Genomic DNA, 17,955 nt, shown 5'->3' on the forward strand with positions numbered 1-17,955 from the left:
GTTCTTCAGAAATGCTGGTGGAGCCACTGAGCTTTACAAGAACTTTCCAGAACTGGAGCACATTTGTCCCAGTAATGATGGCATCCAGTGCACACCAAAGCCAGATGATTTTAACCCTTGCGAAGATTTACTGGGTCCCATCTTGGGCAACATGACATGGATAATAGCCTTTTTTACAATTGTTGCCAACCTCACTGTGTTGGTTATCCTGCTTTTTACAAGTCGCAAGTTAACCATCTCCCGATTTCTGATATGTAACCTTGCCCTGGCGGACCTGTGCATGGGGTTTTACCTGATGCTGATTGCTCGCATGGACTACCACTCTCGCCATGAGTACTACAACCACGCCACCGAATGGCAGACGGGACCAGGATGCGATATGTCGGGCTTCCTGACAATGTTCTCAAGTGAGCTATCCGTTTACACACTCACCGTCATCAGCTTTGAACGCTGGTACACCATCATCAATGCTATAGATCTAAACAAGAGACTCAGCATGCACCATGTGGTGGCCATCATGGTTGTTGGTTGGGTCTTTTCCCTGCTGGTTGCCCTGCTTCCTCTAGTGGGAGTCAGCAGCTATGGCAAAGTGAGCATCTGCCTCCCAATGGATATTGACACGCAGGCTTCTCAGGCATACGTGATGATCGTGCTCTCGCTTAATGTTGCAGCATTTCTGGGGGTGTGTTTCTGCTACGTGTGCATGTACCAGAGTGTCCGCAAGCCATTACCTGCCAATCACTACAATGATGCAAAGCTCGCCAAGCGCATGGCGGTGCTCATTTTCACAGACTTCCTTTGCATAGCTCCAATCTCTTTCTTCGCAATCTCCGCGACACTTCACATGCCCCTCATCACAGTGTCTCACTCCAAGATCCTCCTCACCATTTTTTATCCCATCAACTCTCTCTGCAACCCTTTCCTGTACACCATCTTCACTCGTGGCTTTAGGAAAGAAGTGCGCTTTCTGCTCCGACATTGGGGAAGTCCTGTCAGGGCATTTATAGGTAAATGCCTACAGCTCCATTCCTACCTGATTCCAAACAACGCTCAGCACGAAACCACGCTTTAGCTTTGAACTCAATGCCTGTCATTAACAACAACAGACATCCAATTAATTGAAACTGGAAAGACTGGCTGTGTCTGCTCATCTTTCAGTGCCATTGACAGCGCTAGATGTCCTATTCATTTTCAATGGGGCAAAAAAAAAAAAAAAAATGCTACATTGCTCGGGTAGGTCGAAATCCAGCGTAGGGCTACTGCACCTTAAAACATGTTTTGTTTTCTCATTGAGATAACTGTTGTTGTGATTTGGTCTAAACAAATAAAAGTTTATTTCATTTTATTTGACTTAGAAACACATCCATAACTGAACAGTATGGACATGTAGGTGACAATGTTTTTTTTTAGGTAACCTATTGTGGTTCCTCGGTTTTATTATTATGAATATAGTTATTCTTTGTTCCACAGCCCCTTTGAGCTCAATTTGGCCCCCATAGAATGCTTCAAAATGCACCAAAATCGGCAGGCAGGTCAAGACAGGTGCAATCTTTGTTATCGTGTAGACAAATTCCAAATACACTATGTAGCGCCCCCTAGCAGTCATTATTTGTCCTGCCGACGCTTTGAGCACTATTTCGACCCCCTCAGAATGCTTCAAAACTCACCAAACTCAACAGCCAGGTGAACACTGGTGAAAACTTTGATAAAATGTAAAAAAAAAAAAAAAAAATTTTTTTTTTTTTTTAAATGTGTAAATGTGTGTAGCGCCCTCTAGGAACAAAACCAACATTTCACTTTTATTTTTTTTTAAGGTGATAGAGGAGGTAACCAATGTTCCCTCTAATTTTTTATGTGTCTGAGCAAACACACCTGCTCTCTGAGCACACTGCGGCCCACGGTGAGCAACATCAGATGTGTACCGTATTTTTGGGAATATAAATCGCACCAGCCAAAAAATGCGCAATTAAAAGGTAAAAACATATATGTTGCACCAGCGTATAAGTCACATTTTTGGGGGAAATTTATTTGGTAGAATCCACGACCAAGAACAGACATGTCATTTTGAAAGGCAATTTAGAATAAAAATACAATAGAGAACAACAGGCTGAATAAGTGTACGGTATGCTAACATTACATGACTCATGAACAACGAACTGAGAACATGCCTTGTATGTAAATGTAACATAGCTATTTAGAGTTATTCAGATAACTATAGCATAAAGAACATGCTAACTAGCAACAATGATATAATAATGTGTGAATAAGTTCACATACAGTATAAGTCGCTCCAGAGTATAAGACGCACCATCTGCCAAACTATGAAAAAAAACTGCGATTTATAGTCTGTAAAATACGGTACATGGCGGCCACACACCAGTATCACGCCTTTTCACGGCTATTAGCATTTCTACTGCCCGTAAATTGTCTAGTATTCAGAGCATTTAATGATTAATATCTATAAATAAAATATCTTTATAAATGTCACTAGAATACACACCAATCTGACTTAAATTGTACCTTATTTTTCATATCTTAATATATAGGACTAGCATTTGGTGTACTGATATGTCAGTGCTCTCATCTACTATCTGTGTATGCCAGGGTGCATTTTTAACACTGCACATAGTCTCGTTCTCCACCATCTCATTTATTGAGTTTACAAATTCAAAGGCATAGTTTTTACTTGGCCAGCTTTCTGGTATACTCACATACTTTGCCATGTGATTGCGGATTTGTTGAACTGACACCACTGACGCATTCATTTCAATGGCTAGTAAAATATCGTCAATGAGAACTTCAACTTGCTCTGGGTCAGATTTTGTTTTGTGGGACAGCTCGTTTCTCTTCTGTCGGTCTTTTTGCATTCTCCCGCAATACTAATGTACCAATCGCCTGTCCCATCTTGAGTCTTTGTAACTTTCAACAGCTTTCAAATGACTTTTCTGCTGAATATGACACTTGAGGTAGTCCAACTTCCATTCAGTCCGCATTTTTCCCTCTGAAAACTCACTTGGTACTTTGGCTTCGTGGCAAATATCACACAGTTTCACTGCTTGTTTGTCTATTTGCACATGCTCCGACAGCCACTCCATCTTATGTGAACCGCATTTCTTTTTTACTTTGGCTTGGTGAGTGGATGTGTCGCTGGCCGTTCATTTCGCCATGTTAAGGGGTTGGCCTTTGCGTCTCTCAACTCCGCTGCTCTTACGCACTGTTGATAGCTTGCTAACCTACACCGCGCGTGTAGGCTGCAATACACAAGCAATGTCAATGCTATGATTGGCTGCGTAGCGGAAATGAATCTTATCGTATCATTTGATGGACACCTGTCACTCACCGAGTTACAACGCATTTAATACGTTTCTGTAGATTTTTTTTTTTGTGTCCAGCATAGAATTTCTTGTGCGCAGAGTAGGTGCCAGCAGTGCGCGATTGCGCACGCGTGCAGCTTCGAGGGAACATTGGAGGTAACAACGCAAAACTTAAAACTTAGAACACATCAGTAATATATGAATGGGATACCATACGCGGTACCCAGACTGCCGTTAGTACTACATCCAGCGTTGGTAAACAGCCGCCATTTTAAAGCAGTCGACTTCTCAGAAAGGCTCAGTTGTAGTGAACCTTCCTGGCTAACCTAAGTAACTTTTTATCTAAAATACTCCTGAATCGGCAAAATCTTGAATTGATCTTTAAAAGATGAAACAGTTTTAAAACTTTCACATGTCGAAAGTAGACAGAAGGGAACTAATGCAAAAATGGGAGCAATTTTAACAACTGTAACGGTTAATTTGCGCCATCGTACCAACAGCAGGCGTGGTTTTGACGGGCGTAGTTTGGATGAGGCATCGTTTGTAGTGTGGGTGAGGCTGCAGTCAGACTTTTCTCACACACCACACTTTGTCAATGTCACTACCCAATCGTAAATGGCTACAGGATCACGACAGAATGCTGCTGTGCATGCGCGAACTGACACCATTTTCTCTCGCAGGATGATGCGAGATATATTCATGTGATAGATTAAACAATAAATATAAATTTTTCTTTGGTGTTTGTGGGATAATGGTCTCTGAAGGGTTTACTTGGGATGAAGGGAGATAAAGACTAAACTGCACTTAAATTATTGACATTAAATTTATGTATTGATTGTAAGGGTGCATGGGCGCTGCATATTCTTGTTCACTAGATGGCAGTATGCACCTGAAAGTTGCTTGCAATCCGCTATTAATCAAGATTGTCGTCCTCCAGCCTCACCCCAATTAAACCTGTCATAGACCATTCACGCTGTTAAAAACTTTTAACGTCAGACTTTGCCATAACATACATTTTCAAGATATCTATAGCTTAACTAGCCTCTTTAGTTAGTCTTTGATAAGATATATGTAAGAAAGTGTTATTGTAAAAATGAACGAGGGCTTCAGAGTCCGATATTTGCATATGTGAGTATACAGTAGTGATGGGTCTAGTGATACTAATGCGCCGGCGCGCGCGCCGAGCTCATGGAGCAACCCCTGCGTCGGTGCGCGTATCGCTACAAGAAAATCACGTGACCGATGCATGAACTCATTGAACTGTGTCGACACAGTCATGACGCGGCAAACTGGTTCAAAAGGAAGCGCGTCTGTCAATGCGATGGAGTTGCTGAAACAATCCACATCTCACGGTTACTTCCTCGTTGTCTACCTGCTGTGGAAATGGACGTAAGACAGGGAAAACGCACTTGTCATCATTCACTCAAAATACAATTAATTTTAAGGTAAAGCTTAGTTTATTAGTGTGACGGGTGCACGCGGGTCCGTCGGTTGCCGTCCCTTGTCTTTACCCTACGCAACAGCGTTTGATCCGCTAGCATAGTGGTCAGAGCATACGCCATTCTTCCCCGACACATCGTGCGTGCGGGTTCGAATCCTGGTCAGAACGCGATTATCGGGTCGTTACGTGATCCCAAAAAGTTTTGATTTTACTATCAAAAGTTATTTTTTTGCAGGTGAAATGTCGCATTTGTACTTTGTATATGACTAACCTGTCATATAAAAACAGTTGCCACCTCCTCAATGCTGAAGCATTACTGGCCAAGCATGAGATTGAAGTTTCTGATAATCCCCAAATAAACACAGGTATAGAACCATTCCTTTACTTTCACACAGTCACTTTTTTGGTAATTTATTAGAAATCTGTAATTAAGCTATAATTTATTTTTTTGTCCACTTCAATTTCTTTCTGATGGGCTATGGTAGCACTTAGATGACAAAGTGGGGAGTCAAGGAGGCAGTGCAACTGTAGATGAAATTGCAAAAGTGCAACGATGCATGGCTGAGCCGAACATGGCACGCAATGCCGATTTTCTTCGATACTGGAGGAGCCAATGGATATCTTATCCAAACCTCTTTCAACTGGAAATTCTTGTGCATGCTGGCATTGTTGGTTCCATGCGAGTGTGTTGTCCACAGCAGGCTTGTTAAAAAAAAAAACAACAACAACTAAATTTAGAGAAAAAAAAACTGTTTTTGAATAAAATTTTATCAGAACAAAAAGTCCACAGGCATTCCTTATTCACCCATTCATTATTACTTACATTTTCACATTATAATATATGTTCACATAATGTAAAGATATGGACTAATGCAATATGAATGCAAAGACTTAAATGATTTGATTTTACATGCTATGTCATCAATTCAGTGTCAGTCTGTCAAATGGGTTGCCTGTAGGGATTTTTTATGTCCAGCAGGTGTCAGTATTCAATGACACAGTATCCACACTGTGTCAACACAATGTGTCACTGTGTCGACACGCTTCATGAGGTTTCACGGACCCATCACTAGTATACAGTAGTTTATGTTCTACACATGTACATTGAAAAGGTTTTAACTTTTTAGGGCATTATGTTTACTTCTATTGATGGCATAATAATTGTATGTTTTAAAAAAAGTAACCACCCCCCCCTTCCAAAAAAAAAAATATATATATATATATACATACATACACAGTGGGGAGAACAAGTATTTGATACACTGCCAATTAGTTTTCCCATTGGCAGTGTATCAAATACTTGTTCTCCCCACTGTATATATACACAGTATAGATCTGTCATCATCGCTCAAGAGAAAATGGCGTCAGTTTGCGCATGTGCATGCGCAGTAGCAGTCGGTCGCGATCCAGTTCGCCGTCACGATAGGGTAATGACAGTCAACAAGGGGGGGTTAAAAAACAACATGGATATTTATTCTTTTGTACGTTTGCTGTTTTTTACAAGTTTCAATGATTGTATAACATTGCTTGTCATATTTAAATTAAAAAAAAAAAAAACATGGAGGTGTGTGTCATTTTAGCAGTATACGTACGTACGTACGTACGTACGACCAGTGATACTTTATGATACCTCTCAGCATGATTTCCGGGACATAAAGGTTATTGGTGCTCAGAAGATACCAAAAATGTTTAAATGCCAGAGACGAGTGATGACGCACAGCCAGAGAGCGATGCATGTCGCTGTTACTTGCCGCTGCAGTTGTATCGCGCCACGTGTGATGGCTTTCAGCTCAATGGCGATGACTTTCGCCATCACCTCCCGTGTGTTTTGCCCCTGCAATCACCTCTCAGTCACTCAACTGAGTTAGACACTAGCTCAGGGCTCTGCAAGTCTGGTCTTCGAGAGCCGCTATCCAGCTTGTTTTTCATTTCTCCCTCCTTTAACATACATGAATCAAATAATCAGAATCGTTATCAGGCTCCTGCAGCGCTTGCTGATGAGCTGATCATTTGATTCACGTGTGTTAAAGGGGGGGGAGACATGGGAAACAAGCTGGATAGCGGCTCTCGAAGACCAGACCTGCAGAGCCCTGAACTAGCAAAACCATAACCCAAGAGGATGAGCGGTAGAGAAAATGGATGAATGGACAGATGTTTCAGCATGTACAGTATTTGTGCAGGGATATTGTAATCATTATAACAACGTAAACCCTAAGACCAGACCTGCGCCAGAAGAAAAATCATTACTGTATTGGAGGGCCGGTCCAAAAATAACAAACTTGTTTTCAGTATTTATTTTCCTCCCAAAAAGGGGTAGAAATTGATGTCTTTGTTAACTGCTACAGTGATCTCTCGATTTTCGCGGTTAATGGGGAGCAGAACTCACCACGATAAGTGGAAAAACTGCGAAGTAGCACCCCCCCCCATTTTTTTTTTTTTTTTTTTGTGTGTGTGTGTTCAATGTATTTATTCAGATTTAGCATTGGAAAGATATATTTATGACGTTTCACTTTCCCCCCCACCCCCAAAGTATGATTAAAAAAAAAATAGTATACTTTTACGTATCTTTTATGCATGTCTTTTTATTATATCTGAAGTGCTTGAAAACCATTTCTTAAATGGTTTTTAAGCACTTCAAATGTAATAATTATCTTTCAAAGTTTTAAACATGTTACGGTCCCACCGAACCATTTTTAAACAAGAATAAAGCAGAAAAATGTTTGGCTTTATTAAATGCTTAATTGAGTGAGTCCACTCAAATCCGCTCAAGCTGCACACTTACACACAATGAGTTGCCACAGCAAGCATTGAACAAGTTAAACGATGATTGATGAATGCGACGTTTTGAAGTTCGCTTTTCTGGCAAGATCAAACATCAACGTCTATCAATCCTTGTTAACTTTAATAAGCAACTCCAGTGCACTCACTGCCTGACCAACAAAGAGCAGGGAGAAGGAGGTAGCGAGAGACTACGTAATCGGCTCGGTACAGCTCATCTGGATTTTTTTTTTTTATTATTGAAAACAAATCCGCGATGGACTGAGGGCGCGAAGTAGTGAGGGATCACTGAATAATTTTTTGTTTTATTACCAGTATGTTTGTATGGATCTTCTGTGATTTTTAAATCTGTTATATGTATTTTAATTTTTGGCTGCCATTTACAACGCTAGACATCCACTCCATTTTGACTGGGAGGACTGGCAGGCCAAGTCAAAATAGATTGGATGTCTAGCGTTGTAAATGGCAGCCAAAAAATTAAAATTACATACTCCATTTTGACCCGGAGGGCTGGCAGGCCAAGTCAAAATAGATTGGATGTCTAGCACCGTCAATGGCTCTGAAACATGACCATTCATAGCCAGTTCTCCCATTTTAATTGATGGACATCTATCATTGTCAGTAGCTCATTTCCAGGATGGAACTAAGTGGGTTGTTGTGTTTAGAATTCATGAAATTCATCATTAAAATGTTTTTATTCCACAAGAACGGAGCGGTTCATTATTCTTTAAAAAATGTTTACTGTGGAGGCTGACAAAGGAATTATTTTTAAGTCAGCAAGCCATGACACAGTCTTATCATCAACCATTTACTGTCTCAGCGTCAACAGTGTGCATCAGTACACCTGCTACATCCAACTCTAATAAGCAGCATGTAGTGTTTGTTGCATTAACAAACAATATTACAGACGGTCATAAAAAGTGGTGCATACAGTATTTATGATGTGTGGTTAACATGCCATATGCATGACCATATTAAAAATATTTCTGTGATAGTAAAATGTTTCTCTGTGTTGGTTAATGGACAAAAATCTCCCCACACAAAGCTGTATAATATATTATCATTTAAGACCATTTTATTTGGTCTATTCAGGTGTACCCATAGGGGGAGATTGAAGGGGCTGTATTGAGCTCTATTGTGATTGGCAGTGAGCACAGGACTCAGTACAGGATGTGAAGCACTCAGGTCATCCTCATCGAGCCAGTTTCTGATTGTTTGGTCAGAGACATTCACACCAGTGACCTGCTGGAGCTAATTTTGTATGGCTCTGGCAGTGCACATCCTGTTCCTCCTTGAACAAAGGAGTGGATACCCATCCTGCTGAGGACCTTCTTCAGCCCTGTCATGCACTCCTGAGTAACTACCAGTCTCCTGGAATCTCCTACTGGCTGCTAGGTTGCTCATCAGACTGTCCAGGAGTTCAGTGATGCACTGGTCCAGATCTGGGGGGAGATCCCTCAGGAGAACATCCACCACCTCATCAGCAGCATGCCCAGGCGTTGTAGAGAGGCCACACACACACTACTGAGCCTCATTTTGACTTGTTTAAAGGACATTACATCAAAGTTGGATCAGTATAACTGAAAAATCCGACCTCCATGGGTTGATAAATTTGATTTTCATGGATAATTTTCATTTGATTTTGTTGTTAGCACTTAAGTACGAAAAGAGAGCATTTAATACAAATGTTTCATTCATTCATTTGGGTCTACAACGTGTTACTTTAGTGTTCCCTTTATTTATTTATTTATTTTTTTAGCAGTGTAGATGTTGTTGTTTTTTTTTTTTTTGACACTGCGTTCCAGGGTCATCTACATGCTTTGCCCTCCTTCCCACAAAAGTCAAATTCCGACTATGGGTGTACCGAATATTTGTGTTCGTGAGTGTAGAAATCGAGACCCATCTTAATACTAACCAGCAATTTTAAGGTTTATTGCATGCTGCCGACAGGAATTAGAAAAAAACAATCAAACAAGGATTGGCAACATGACTGGCATTAAACCAAAGTGCTAACACAATGATGAGAAAATATCTAATTTGGCACCGCCCTCTGTTCATATTGTTTCATCTTCCATCATTATAGCAGCCTCAGCGATTGTCTGGCAACCAGCTCAGGTTCACCCAAAGTCAGCTGAGAGAGGATAAACGCTAAACAAAATGAAAAGCAAAACATTACCATTCTACTTCCCCAACAGCTTTAGAGAACACATAATCCCTTCCACCATAACACATGACTCCATCTTTCAAGTGGAACTTCCAGCGATTCTTACTGCGGTGAATCTGCAACCCCGTAAAGAGGACAAAAGCATTACGATACCAATCACAGGTCAGAATTTCATTGGCTGACATGCCATGTACCTGTACTTACTTTGTCATATTGGCAAACTATGACAGTCTCTGAATCGAACAGGTCTGTGACATCTTGTTCAAATACATCATCACCTGAATTTAACGGATCCTGTTGAAAAGAAAGCGAGAGTTTCAATTCAACAATTTATTGAACAGTCTTCATATTCTGCCATTGACAGCAAAAGATGTCTAATCCATTTTGACTGGGATGGCTGACAGAATGATTGCCGCCAGCCCCACCTAGTCAAAATAGATTGGCGTCTATTGCCAACAATGGGTGTTTTTAACTAATTTTACTGCCACAACACATAGCAAAAAGGAACCCATACCTCATCATCTATATTTTTAAGTTCATCAACTCCGTCGCTGTCACTAGTGGAGGAAGTGCTATTTCCATCACTGCTCACCCCTTCTTCCTGCAATGCCCTAAGAGCCTCTGCGTTGATCATACCTAGGAAGTCATTCTCCTGTAGTGGCATGACGTCTTCCTCTTCCAGATCTGAACTGTCCACCGTACCATCCAGCTGGATGATATCTGACAGTTCATTGTAGTTGTAGTCCAGTTCCAACTTGTAGGCAAAAGTTATGATTAGTGTGGTGATACATGTATTTACAAACATGAATCTAAAGGTCTGCCAGTGTTCCTGCTTGGTAATGAATAAAATTGTTAACAGTGGTTTTAGTGACCTGCAATCTAAGCTGAATTGCCATTTAGAATTACCCCAAGTATGGCTTCAGGCCGGTCGTAAGATTTGTTGTGAGCCAAGTTTCTTGCCCTTGCTGCTTTTTCTCGCTCCTCTGCAATGACTTCTTTAAGGATGTCGTCGATATCGCTGCTCTTAAATTGAGGGGTTTCCGTCAAAGCCTCTTCGCTGCCGGTCTGGAAGTCGAACAATTGACTGACACCTAAGGTTCTGGCACCAAAGTCCACTGGACAAGGATTTAACTCGTTGGCAGTCAATACAGATGATAGATGAGTAGCGGGTGCTACCTCAGTTTGTGGGGACTTTGGTGTAGGGTCTTGCTGAGAATGTAAAATAACATCATTTGGTGGCAAAACCTCTTGAGGTAGTGTTTCATTGGGTTGGACTGAAACCAGCAGAGGATCAGGAGGTTCTCTTTGCTCAGTTGCCTTCTGTGCCGGTTGGGATAATGTTTGCTGACCTGCTGGGGCCTGAGTGACTACAACAGGAACGTTGACCTTGTAAAGTTGACCTTTGGGTAACAAAATGGAGAGAGTGTTTTCAGAACAGTCAGACCAAAGAGTTCAGTGGAACATAACACAATCTATTACAGGTCGCTGGCTGTCATACGATTTGTTTGGATTTTTTTTTTTTTTTTTTTTTTTTTAATTTGTCCCATAAGACAGGAATGAACCCTTTTTGAACTTATTATTGTGCAGTAAGCTTAATACCGTTACAATATTGAACAGTAAGCAAATATTGTTACATCCCATCTCAGATACTGTATATACACATACAAATTTTATACTCTATGAAAAAGCTATAATGATACAGTGCCTTGCAAAAGTATTCGGCCCCCTTGAACCTTGCAACCTTTCGCCACATTTCAGGCTTCAAACAAAGATATAAAATTTTAATTTTTTGTCAAGAATCAACAACAAGTGGGACACAATCGTGAAGTGGAACAAAATTTATTGGATAATTTAAACTTTTTTAACAAATAAAAAACCGGAAATTGGGGCATGCAATATTATTCGGCCCCCTTGCGTTAATACTTTGTAGCGCCACCTTTTGCTCCAATTACAGCTGCAAGTCGCTTGGGGTATGTTTCTATCAGTTTTGCACATCGAGAGACTGACATTCTTGCCCATTCTTCCTTGCAAAACAGCTCGAGCTCAGTGAGGTTGGATGGAGAGTGTTTGTGAACAGCAGTCTTCAGCTCTTTCCACAGATTCTCGATTGGATTCAGGTCTGGACTTTGACTTGGCCATTCTAACACCTGGACACGTTTATTTTTTAACCATTACATTGTAGATTTGGCTTTATGTTTTGGATCATTGTCCTGTTGGAAGATGAATCTCCGTCCCAGTCTCAGGTCTTGTGCAGATACCAACAGGTTTTCTTCCAGAATGTTCCTGTATTTGGCTGCATCCATCTTCCCGTCAATTTTAACCATCTTCCCTGTCCCTGCTGAAGAAAAGCAGGCCCAAACCATGATGCTGCCACCACCATGTTTGACAGTGGGGCTGGTGTGTTCAGGGTGATGAGCTGTGTTGCTTTTACGCCAAACATATCGTTTTGCATTGTGGCCAAAAAGTTGAATTTTGCTTTCATCTGACCAGAGCACCTTCTTCCACATGTTTGGTGTGTCTCCCAGGTGGCTTGTGGCAAACTTTAAACCAGACTTTTTATGGATATCTTTGAGAAATGGCTTTCTTCTTGCCACTCTTCCATAAAGGCCAGATTTGTGCAGTGTACGACTGATTGTTGTCCTATGGACAGACTCTCCCACCTCAGCTGTAGATCTCTGCAGTTCATCCAGAGTGATCATGGGCCTCTTGGCTGCATCTCCGATCAGTTTTCTCCTTGTTTGAGAAGAAAGTTTGGAAGGACGGCCGGGTCTTGGTAGATTTGCAGTGGTCTGATGCTCCTTCCATTTCAATATGATGGCTTGCACAGTGCTCCTTGAGATGTTTAAAGCTTGGGAAATCTTTTTGTGTCCAAATCCGGCTTTAAACTTCTCCACAACAGTATCTCGGACCTGCCTGGTGTGTTCCTTGGTTTTCATAATGCTCTCTGCACTTTAAACAGAACCCTGAGACTATCACAGAGCAGGTGCATTTATACGGAGACTTGATTACACACAGGTGGATTCTATTTATCATCATCGGTTATTTAGGACAACATTGGATCATTCAGAGATCCTCACTGAACTTCTGGAGTGAGTTTGCTGCACTGAAAGTAAAGGGGCCGAATAATATTGCACGCCCCACTTTTCAGTTTTTTATTTGTTAAAAAAGTTTAAATTATCCAATAAATGTTGTTCCACTTCACGATTGTGTCGCACTTGTTGATTCTTGACAAAAAAATGAAATTTCATATCTTTATGTTTGAAGCCTGAAATGTGGCGAAAGGTTGCAAGATTCAAGGGGGCCGAATACTTTTGCAAGGCACTGTATCTGAATCTCACAGTTCAATGCAACTTTGCATTGCACTATACAAGACACAAGTGGAAATAATAATAATAATATTTAGTGTTCTATTGTCATTTTACTTGTCTTCATACAAACATTACAAAGTTGGCAAACTTTTGCCCTGAAACAAACAGAAGGGTTAGGACATTCATAAAATGTAAACAAAAAAATAAGCATCGGTATTTCAAGGTACAGTATAAGTAAAATATTCCAAGTCATATTTTCAAGATGCAATTATTTATTTTATTTTTAAAGGGTACCTCAGAATTAAAGACTTGTAGGCTCTAATAAACGACAGTTCTCTTTTACTAAAATATGTTATTGGAAACATAAAATATTGCCATGGATTAAAAAATCAATCGTATTTAGTAAATGTTTTAACCCACCGAGGGCGCAATGTTTTATGCGCTCAACGGACACTCGGGGTGATGACGTAGTTTGTCACTAGATGAACACTGCCAGTGTTCTGCAATAGCGTACCGCACGAATGCTATTTTCAGACCACAAGGCTGCGTGACGTCACCACCATAAACCGGAAGGGGGTCAACACAGAAGCGAGCTCACCTACAACCCATGCTAGTACTGCTTGTTTTCTGGTGGTAATCTTTCAAAAAAGAACATGCTGAGTAAACACTGCTGCTATGGAACTTGTAGAAACTACTCTAGACATTATGACATACGAAGGATGTTTTCTTCATACGTTTCCCGAGGCCAAAAACATTTTTTGGGGGGCCATCGTCCTAGAGATGACAATGCTGATCCATTGCCGGCTACAGCCTGCCACGAAGAGGTAAGCCATTTTGATATCTTCATTTATTTTTTAGCATTGCGTTTTGACGCGCTGCTTCTGTCTGACACTGAATGACTTGAATAAAATGGTATCTGAATGCCAGTCGTATTACCTTTTCTGTTGTAAAGAAACAACATTAGTAAGGGGGAAGTGTAAATTAATAGAATTAAGATTTGTTAATGAAAAAAATAAAAGTGTTTGTTGGCTGTCACAGAGTAGCATTTGTGATCGCTACACAAAAATAGCAATATAAATTACCCCCAAGAAAAGTCAGAGAATACAACCAGATGATATAACATAAGACAGACAGGGCATATGTCGGTAAAGGAAAGCTTGTTGAAACAGGAGAATGTCACTGTAAGTGGCGTAAGGCAACGCAAACAAGAAAAAGGTGTCGATAAAAAAAGCGACCTCTGGATCAGGTCAGCTCTTTTTCCCCCCAGTCTTTTTAAGCCCTGGACGCTCAAGCCATCTCTTTAACCAAACATTTGTATGTTGTTCCACATCTTTACCAGTGAATTTGGCACCAGGGACATCATTTTCAGATAGAATTGGTAGGTTTAGCTCAGTAAATACCTCGTTTGTACACTATTTACATGCATCTAGCATGAGGGGTAAACGCAAGTTTGACCCCCCTAGCAACAGTTGCTAACGTCATGAAAAATTAATGAGCAAAGGTGACGTGTTACGTGCAGTACGCTATTCCTTTCACGCGGCGAGATTTCCAACACATGCACACATCGGTTAAAAACGGCGACTACTTACTGTGTTTTGATTGAGTCTTTTATTACCTTTTCATTGCCGCAAAATGCTTTTTGCATGCGTTTCCCTCTCATTCTTAAGCATTGTGTTTTCTTGTGGTAGCTTTAAAGCAGATTGTTGATCTGTTGACCACATTAGTCACATAACGTATTTAAACCACCCTTATTTAATATTAATATGTTTGAGTATTTTCTGAAGGCTTCTTTAGAATGTTCTGCCTCTATGCATCTAAACAAAACAAGCTGAAAGCGCATGGTAGTACTTTGGATGTCAAATTTGCCTCTTGTAGGACGTTTCGCCGGTGTAGCACATTTTGGCAGAACATCGGTTTTGTCCTACTCTCATCTCGTCTTTCCTGTTCATTTTGCTTTTGCTGCTCATTTTGTGAAATATCGACAGTGCTGGCATGCTCATTAATGTTCCTCTCAGGTTCAAATGGAAAGGGTTGAACAGATGACATGTTTGTCACTAAAGTGTCCCTGTGACGTCAACAACAATGACGACCTCTAAGTTAAACTAATTTTACAAATTGTATAAAACCAAAAACATTGAGGGGTTTTAATATCAAATTATTTTAGCTCATAATAACGTTTATCGTTTAAGAACTAAAAGTCTTTCTATCCGTGGATCCCTTTAAACCTGTCCTGTTCAGCTGCTTGACACGGACAGTGGGAATGAGTGTCCTATTGGTTTGAACAATTTTAATGTATCAGATGGGAGTATACTCCAATTGTGATGATTATTCGTGGGGTTTCGTTTATCAGGAGAAAGCAGCGAGCAGCATGGGGTTATGGGGGATAGAAAAGAAAATGGAAAAGGACAGGGAGGTAGAAGAGAAGAACAGCCAACATGAAATACATTCAACGCCTACACAAACTATGAATATAGTAGTGCCATTGTTAGCCAATTGTATATTTCCGGTTGACACCATGTACGGGTCCTGATGACAGAGGAGGAGGAAAAAAAAAAAAAAAGTGTGTGGGGTATCAGAAAGATGTGATTAGGTGAGGCTGAGCGTACACAAATCAGCAATCTGAGGTGTAAACCCAGTATTCAGCATTATGTGAATACAGTATAATGACATCCTATTCAATGCTACTGATAGTTTCTCTACTTGAGTGTGTCTAATGGCACTCAGTCATGCGTGAATCCCATCAGACGTGTGATAGTCCTGCAGACAAGTGGAAATGCTGTGCGGGGGGCCGCCTCAGGGTCACGGCCTTTTAAGGTACATTTAAAACATGTGCACATCGCTATTCATATTCGTACCAGAAGCCGTTTGTAGAGTGACTCCAGCGGGTATCTGCACAGGGTAAGATAGGCCAGCAGGAAGTGAGAATGTAGTAACGGTCTCAGAATTGTTCTGCAACATTTAGAACAGTAAATATAATGTAAGCAGGGGACCATGCTAGTATATTCATGAGCCGTTTTGCCAGTAAGAAAATCTTTGTGAACATTACATAACCGATTATATCTGTTGTAGAGATTGAAGCTTTGATAAACTTGATTGGTAACATACAGTATAATATCCGTTTGCATAATGAACATACTTGCCTTAACAGGAAAATTGTGAATATTCTGTGAATATTCTCTTCCGGGGCTTTCTATCGAAGCTGTGAATCAGAACAACAACAAAAACTCACAGTTTATGATACAGTGTACCCGGTTGGCATCATCAGGTATATTTTGATTACAACCACAAAAAAAAAAAAAAACAAGTCTTGAAATAATTACCTGGGAGTTCCGTTTCAGTGCTGCTATAGTTCGCTGGAAGCTGCAGCACAAAGTTGGGAGAGTCGTCATTGTTCATCCTGAAGTCGTCCATAGCTTTTGACGCCATCACTTTTGTCTCCCAAAGCTGCACGGAACAAGGTGTGGCATGCTTGTTGGAGACAGCTCGAATCAAATATTAGAATATTAAAAACTCACATTCCGTAAATCATCCAGGATGCAGTCTTCAAGGCCCTCATCCAAGAACAGCTCCCTTGTATTCTCAATGACATCATCAATTATTGACAAATAGAATTTGGCCTGTAATCATTTACAAAAAAATCTTAACTCTACATTTAACAAAATTTAGCCAATTTTTTTCCTTTTAAATATTCTTCAACTACACATAACATAGCTTTTTAACCTCTTTTTTTTTTTTTTAAATAAAAATGTGACACTTGACCGCAAAAACCTGCCTATCATCATCTTAAATAATGAACTTGGTTAAGCACAGGGCTCAAAATACATTTTTCCAATGATAATAATGAAATCTCAACTCCAAATATTCTTGTTAAGATATGTATAATACAGTAAAAGTGTGTCTGCAAACAACAAGTTATAAAAATGGCTGAAAAGCATTATTGCTGTTCTGAATTAGCATGAAGAAATTGAGTTTTTGTTTTAAAGTCTGAATTTTCTGGGGGCATAGAGGTCTTACCACTACCACGCCGCTGGTCAGCATGATTGAAAGCAAACAAATAGCAGACACAGAACACTTCTATCCGAACTAATATGGTCCACTCTCTTTCACAGGTGATAGTAATCAGCCTCCACAGAGAAATTGCAATTGGCTTTGGGCCTCTCATAAAGATCCTCTCCAATTTTAGTTCTTGTCTTAGAGATAGTAAAATTCTTTTTTTTTCTTTCTTTCTTTATTTATTTATTTTTTTTTTGAATGGCGTTTCTTTGGCGCACCACACAGCCCAAACCGTTTGACCAACCGTATTTTCGCGTGACGCAGGGAATTTTTCAAATGACCCACCCCTCCAAAATTTTCCGTTCGCCTGTAAACACTTTTTTTTTCCAAAGATGTATCTTGTCCTACAATTTTTGACCAAATCACATACTTTTCACATAAAAAATTCTAGGACAGTAAGTAACATACTGTAAAAGAATATACTGTATACAGAATTTGCCAAAAACTTACAGCTCCCCCAAAATTCACAAAAAATTGCTCATTCATTTCTAATGGGATGCCATTGACGGCTATGAACGTCATTCCATTCATTTCTAATGTCAAACAGTTCCTGTTCATTTCAATGGCAGGAAAACATGTGGTTGTGATTCTTGACTGCTTACCATTACAGCCCATTGACATTCAACTGAGGCTAATGTATGTCGATGCCATTGAAAGCCACGTACGTCCAAAATTCCCATTCATTTTCAATGGCAGAAAAACCTGTGTGGTTGTGATTTTTTTACCAAAAACTTCCTTTACAGCCCATTGACATTCAACTGGCGCCAGGGCCGCCCCAGGCCATTTTGGGGCCCTAAGCAAAATAATGCAAAGGGGCCCATATTTTGGCCCACCATTCCGTCACAGTGTACTGTGAAACCCATACATTCAATCCAACCCATACGTCCATATTTTGTA

General features: G+C 40.3%; 2 protein-coding genes across 3 annotated transcripts in view; one reads left to right on the plus strand and one right to left on the minus strand.

The window, feature by feature from the left end:
- Positions 1-5,959, plus strand: part of LOC130922515 (lutropin-choriogonadotropic hormone receptor-like) — a 31,575-nt gene extending 25,616 nt beyond the window's left edge. The window contains exon 11 of the mRNA XM_057847296.1: positions 10-5,959. Within this exon, the coding sequence (XP_057703279.1) occupies positions 10-1,072 (1,063 nt within the window). The 3' untranslated portion in view covers positions 1,073-5,959. The remainder of the gene's footprint in view (positions 1-9) is intronic.
- Positions 5,960-9,367: 3,408 nt separating this feature from the next.
- Positions 9,368-17,175, minus strand: gtf2a1l (general transcription factor IIA, 1-like). Of its 2 annotated transcripts, XM_057847298.1 has the most exons (10): positions 17,020-17,175; positions 16,521-16,622; positions 16,326-16,449; positions 16,146-16,204; positions 15,861-15,954; positions 10,874-11,097; positions 10,604-10,762; positions 10,212-10,451; positions 9,902-9,991; positions 9,368-9,813 (listed from the first exon to the last, which is right to left on the minus strand). In XM_057847298.1, the coding sequence occupies exons 1-10, from the start codon at positions 17,041-17,043 to the stop codon at positions 9,706-9,708; spliced, it is 1,224 nt and encodes a 407-aa protein (XP_057703281.1). In that variant the 5' UTR covers positions 17,044-17,175; the 3' UTR covers positions 9,368-9,705. The 2 variants fall into 2 exon arrangements, with proteins under 2 accessions (XP_057703281.1, XP_057703280.1); XM_057847297.1 differs by having other exon boundaries at positions 9,370-9,813; positions 10,604-11,097; positions 17,020-17,174.
- Positions 17,176-17,955: the final 780 nt, after the last annotated feature.

Source organism: Corythoichthys intestinalis, chromosome 10 (genome assembly GCF_030265065.1).
Source record: "Corythoichthys intestinalis isolate RoL2023-P3 chromosome 10, ASM3026506v1, whole genome shotgun sequence".
Classification (NCBI taxonomy): Eukaryota; Metazoa; Chordata; class Actinopteri; order Syngnathiformes; family Syngnathidae; genus Corythoichthys; species Corythoichthys intestinalis.

Coding starts and splice junctions, on each gene's coding strand:
- gtf2a1l (XM_057847297.1), bottom strand. CDS start 17,043: ATGCTGACCAGCGGCGTGGTAGTG. Junction 16,623..17,019: donor TGACCAGCGGCGTGGTAGTG/GTAAGACCTCTA, acceptor AAATGATTACAG/GCCAAATTCTATTTGTCAAT. Junction 9,814..9,901: donor TAGTTTGCCAATATGACAAA/GTAAGTACAGGT, acceptor ACGGGGTTGCAG/ATTCACCGCAGTAAGAATCG.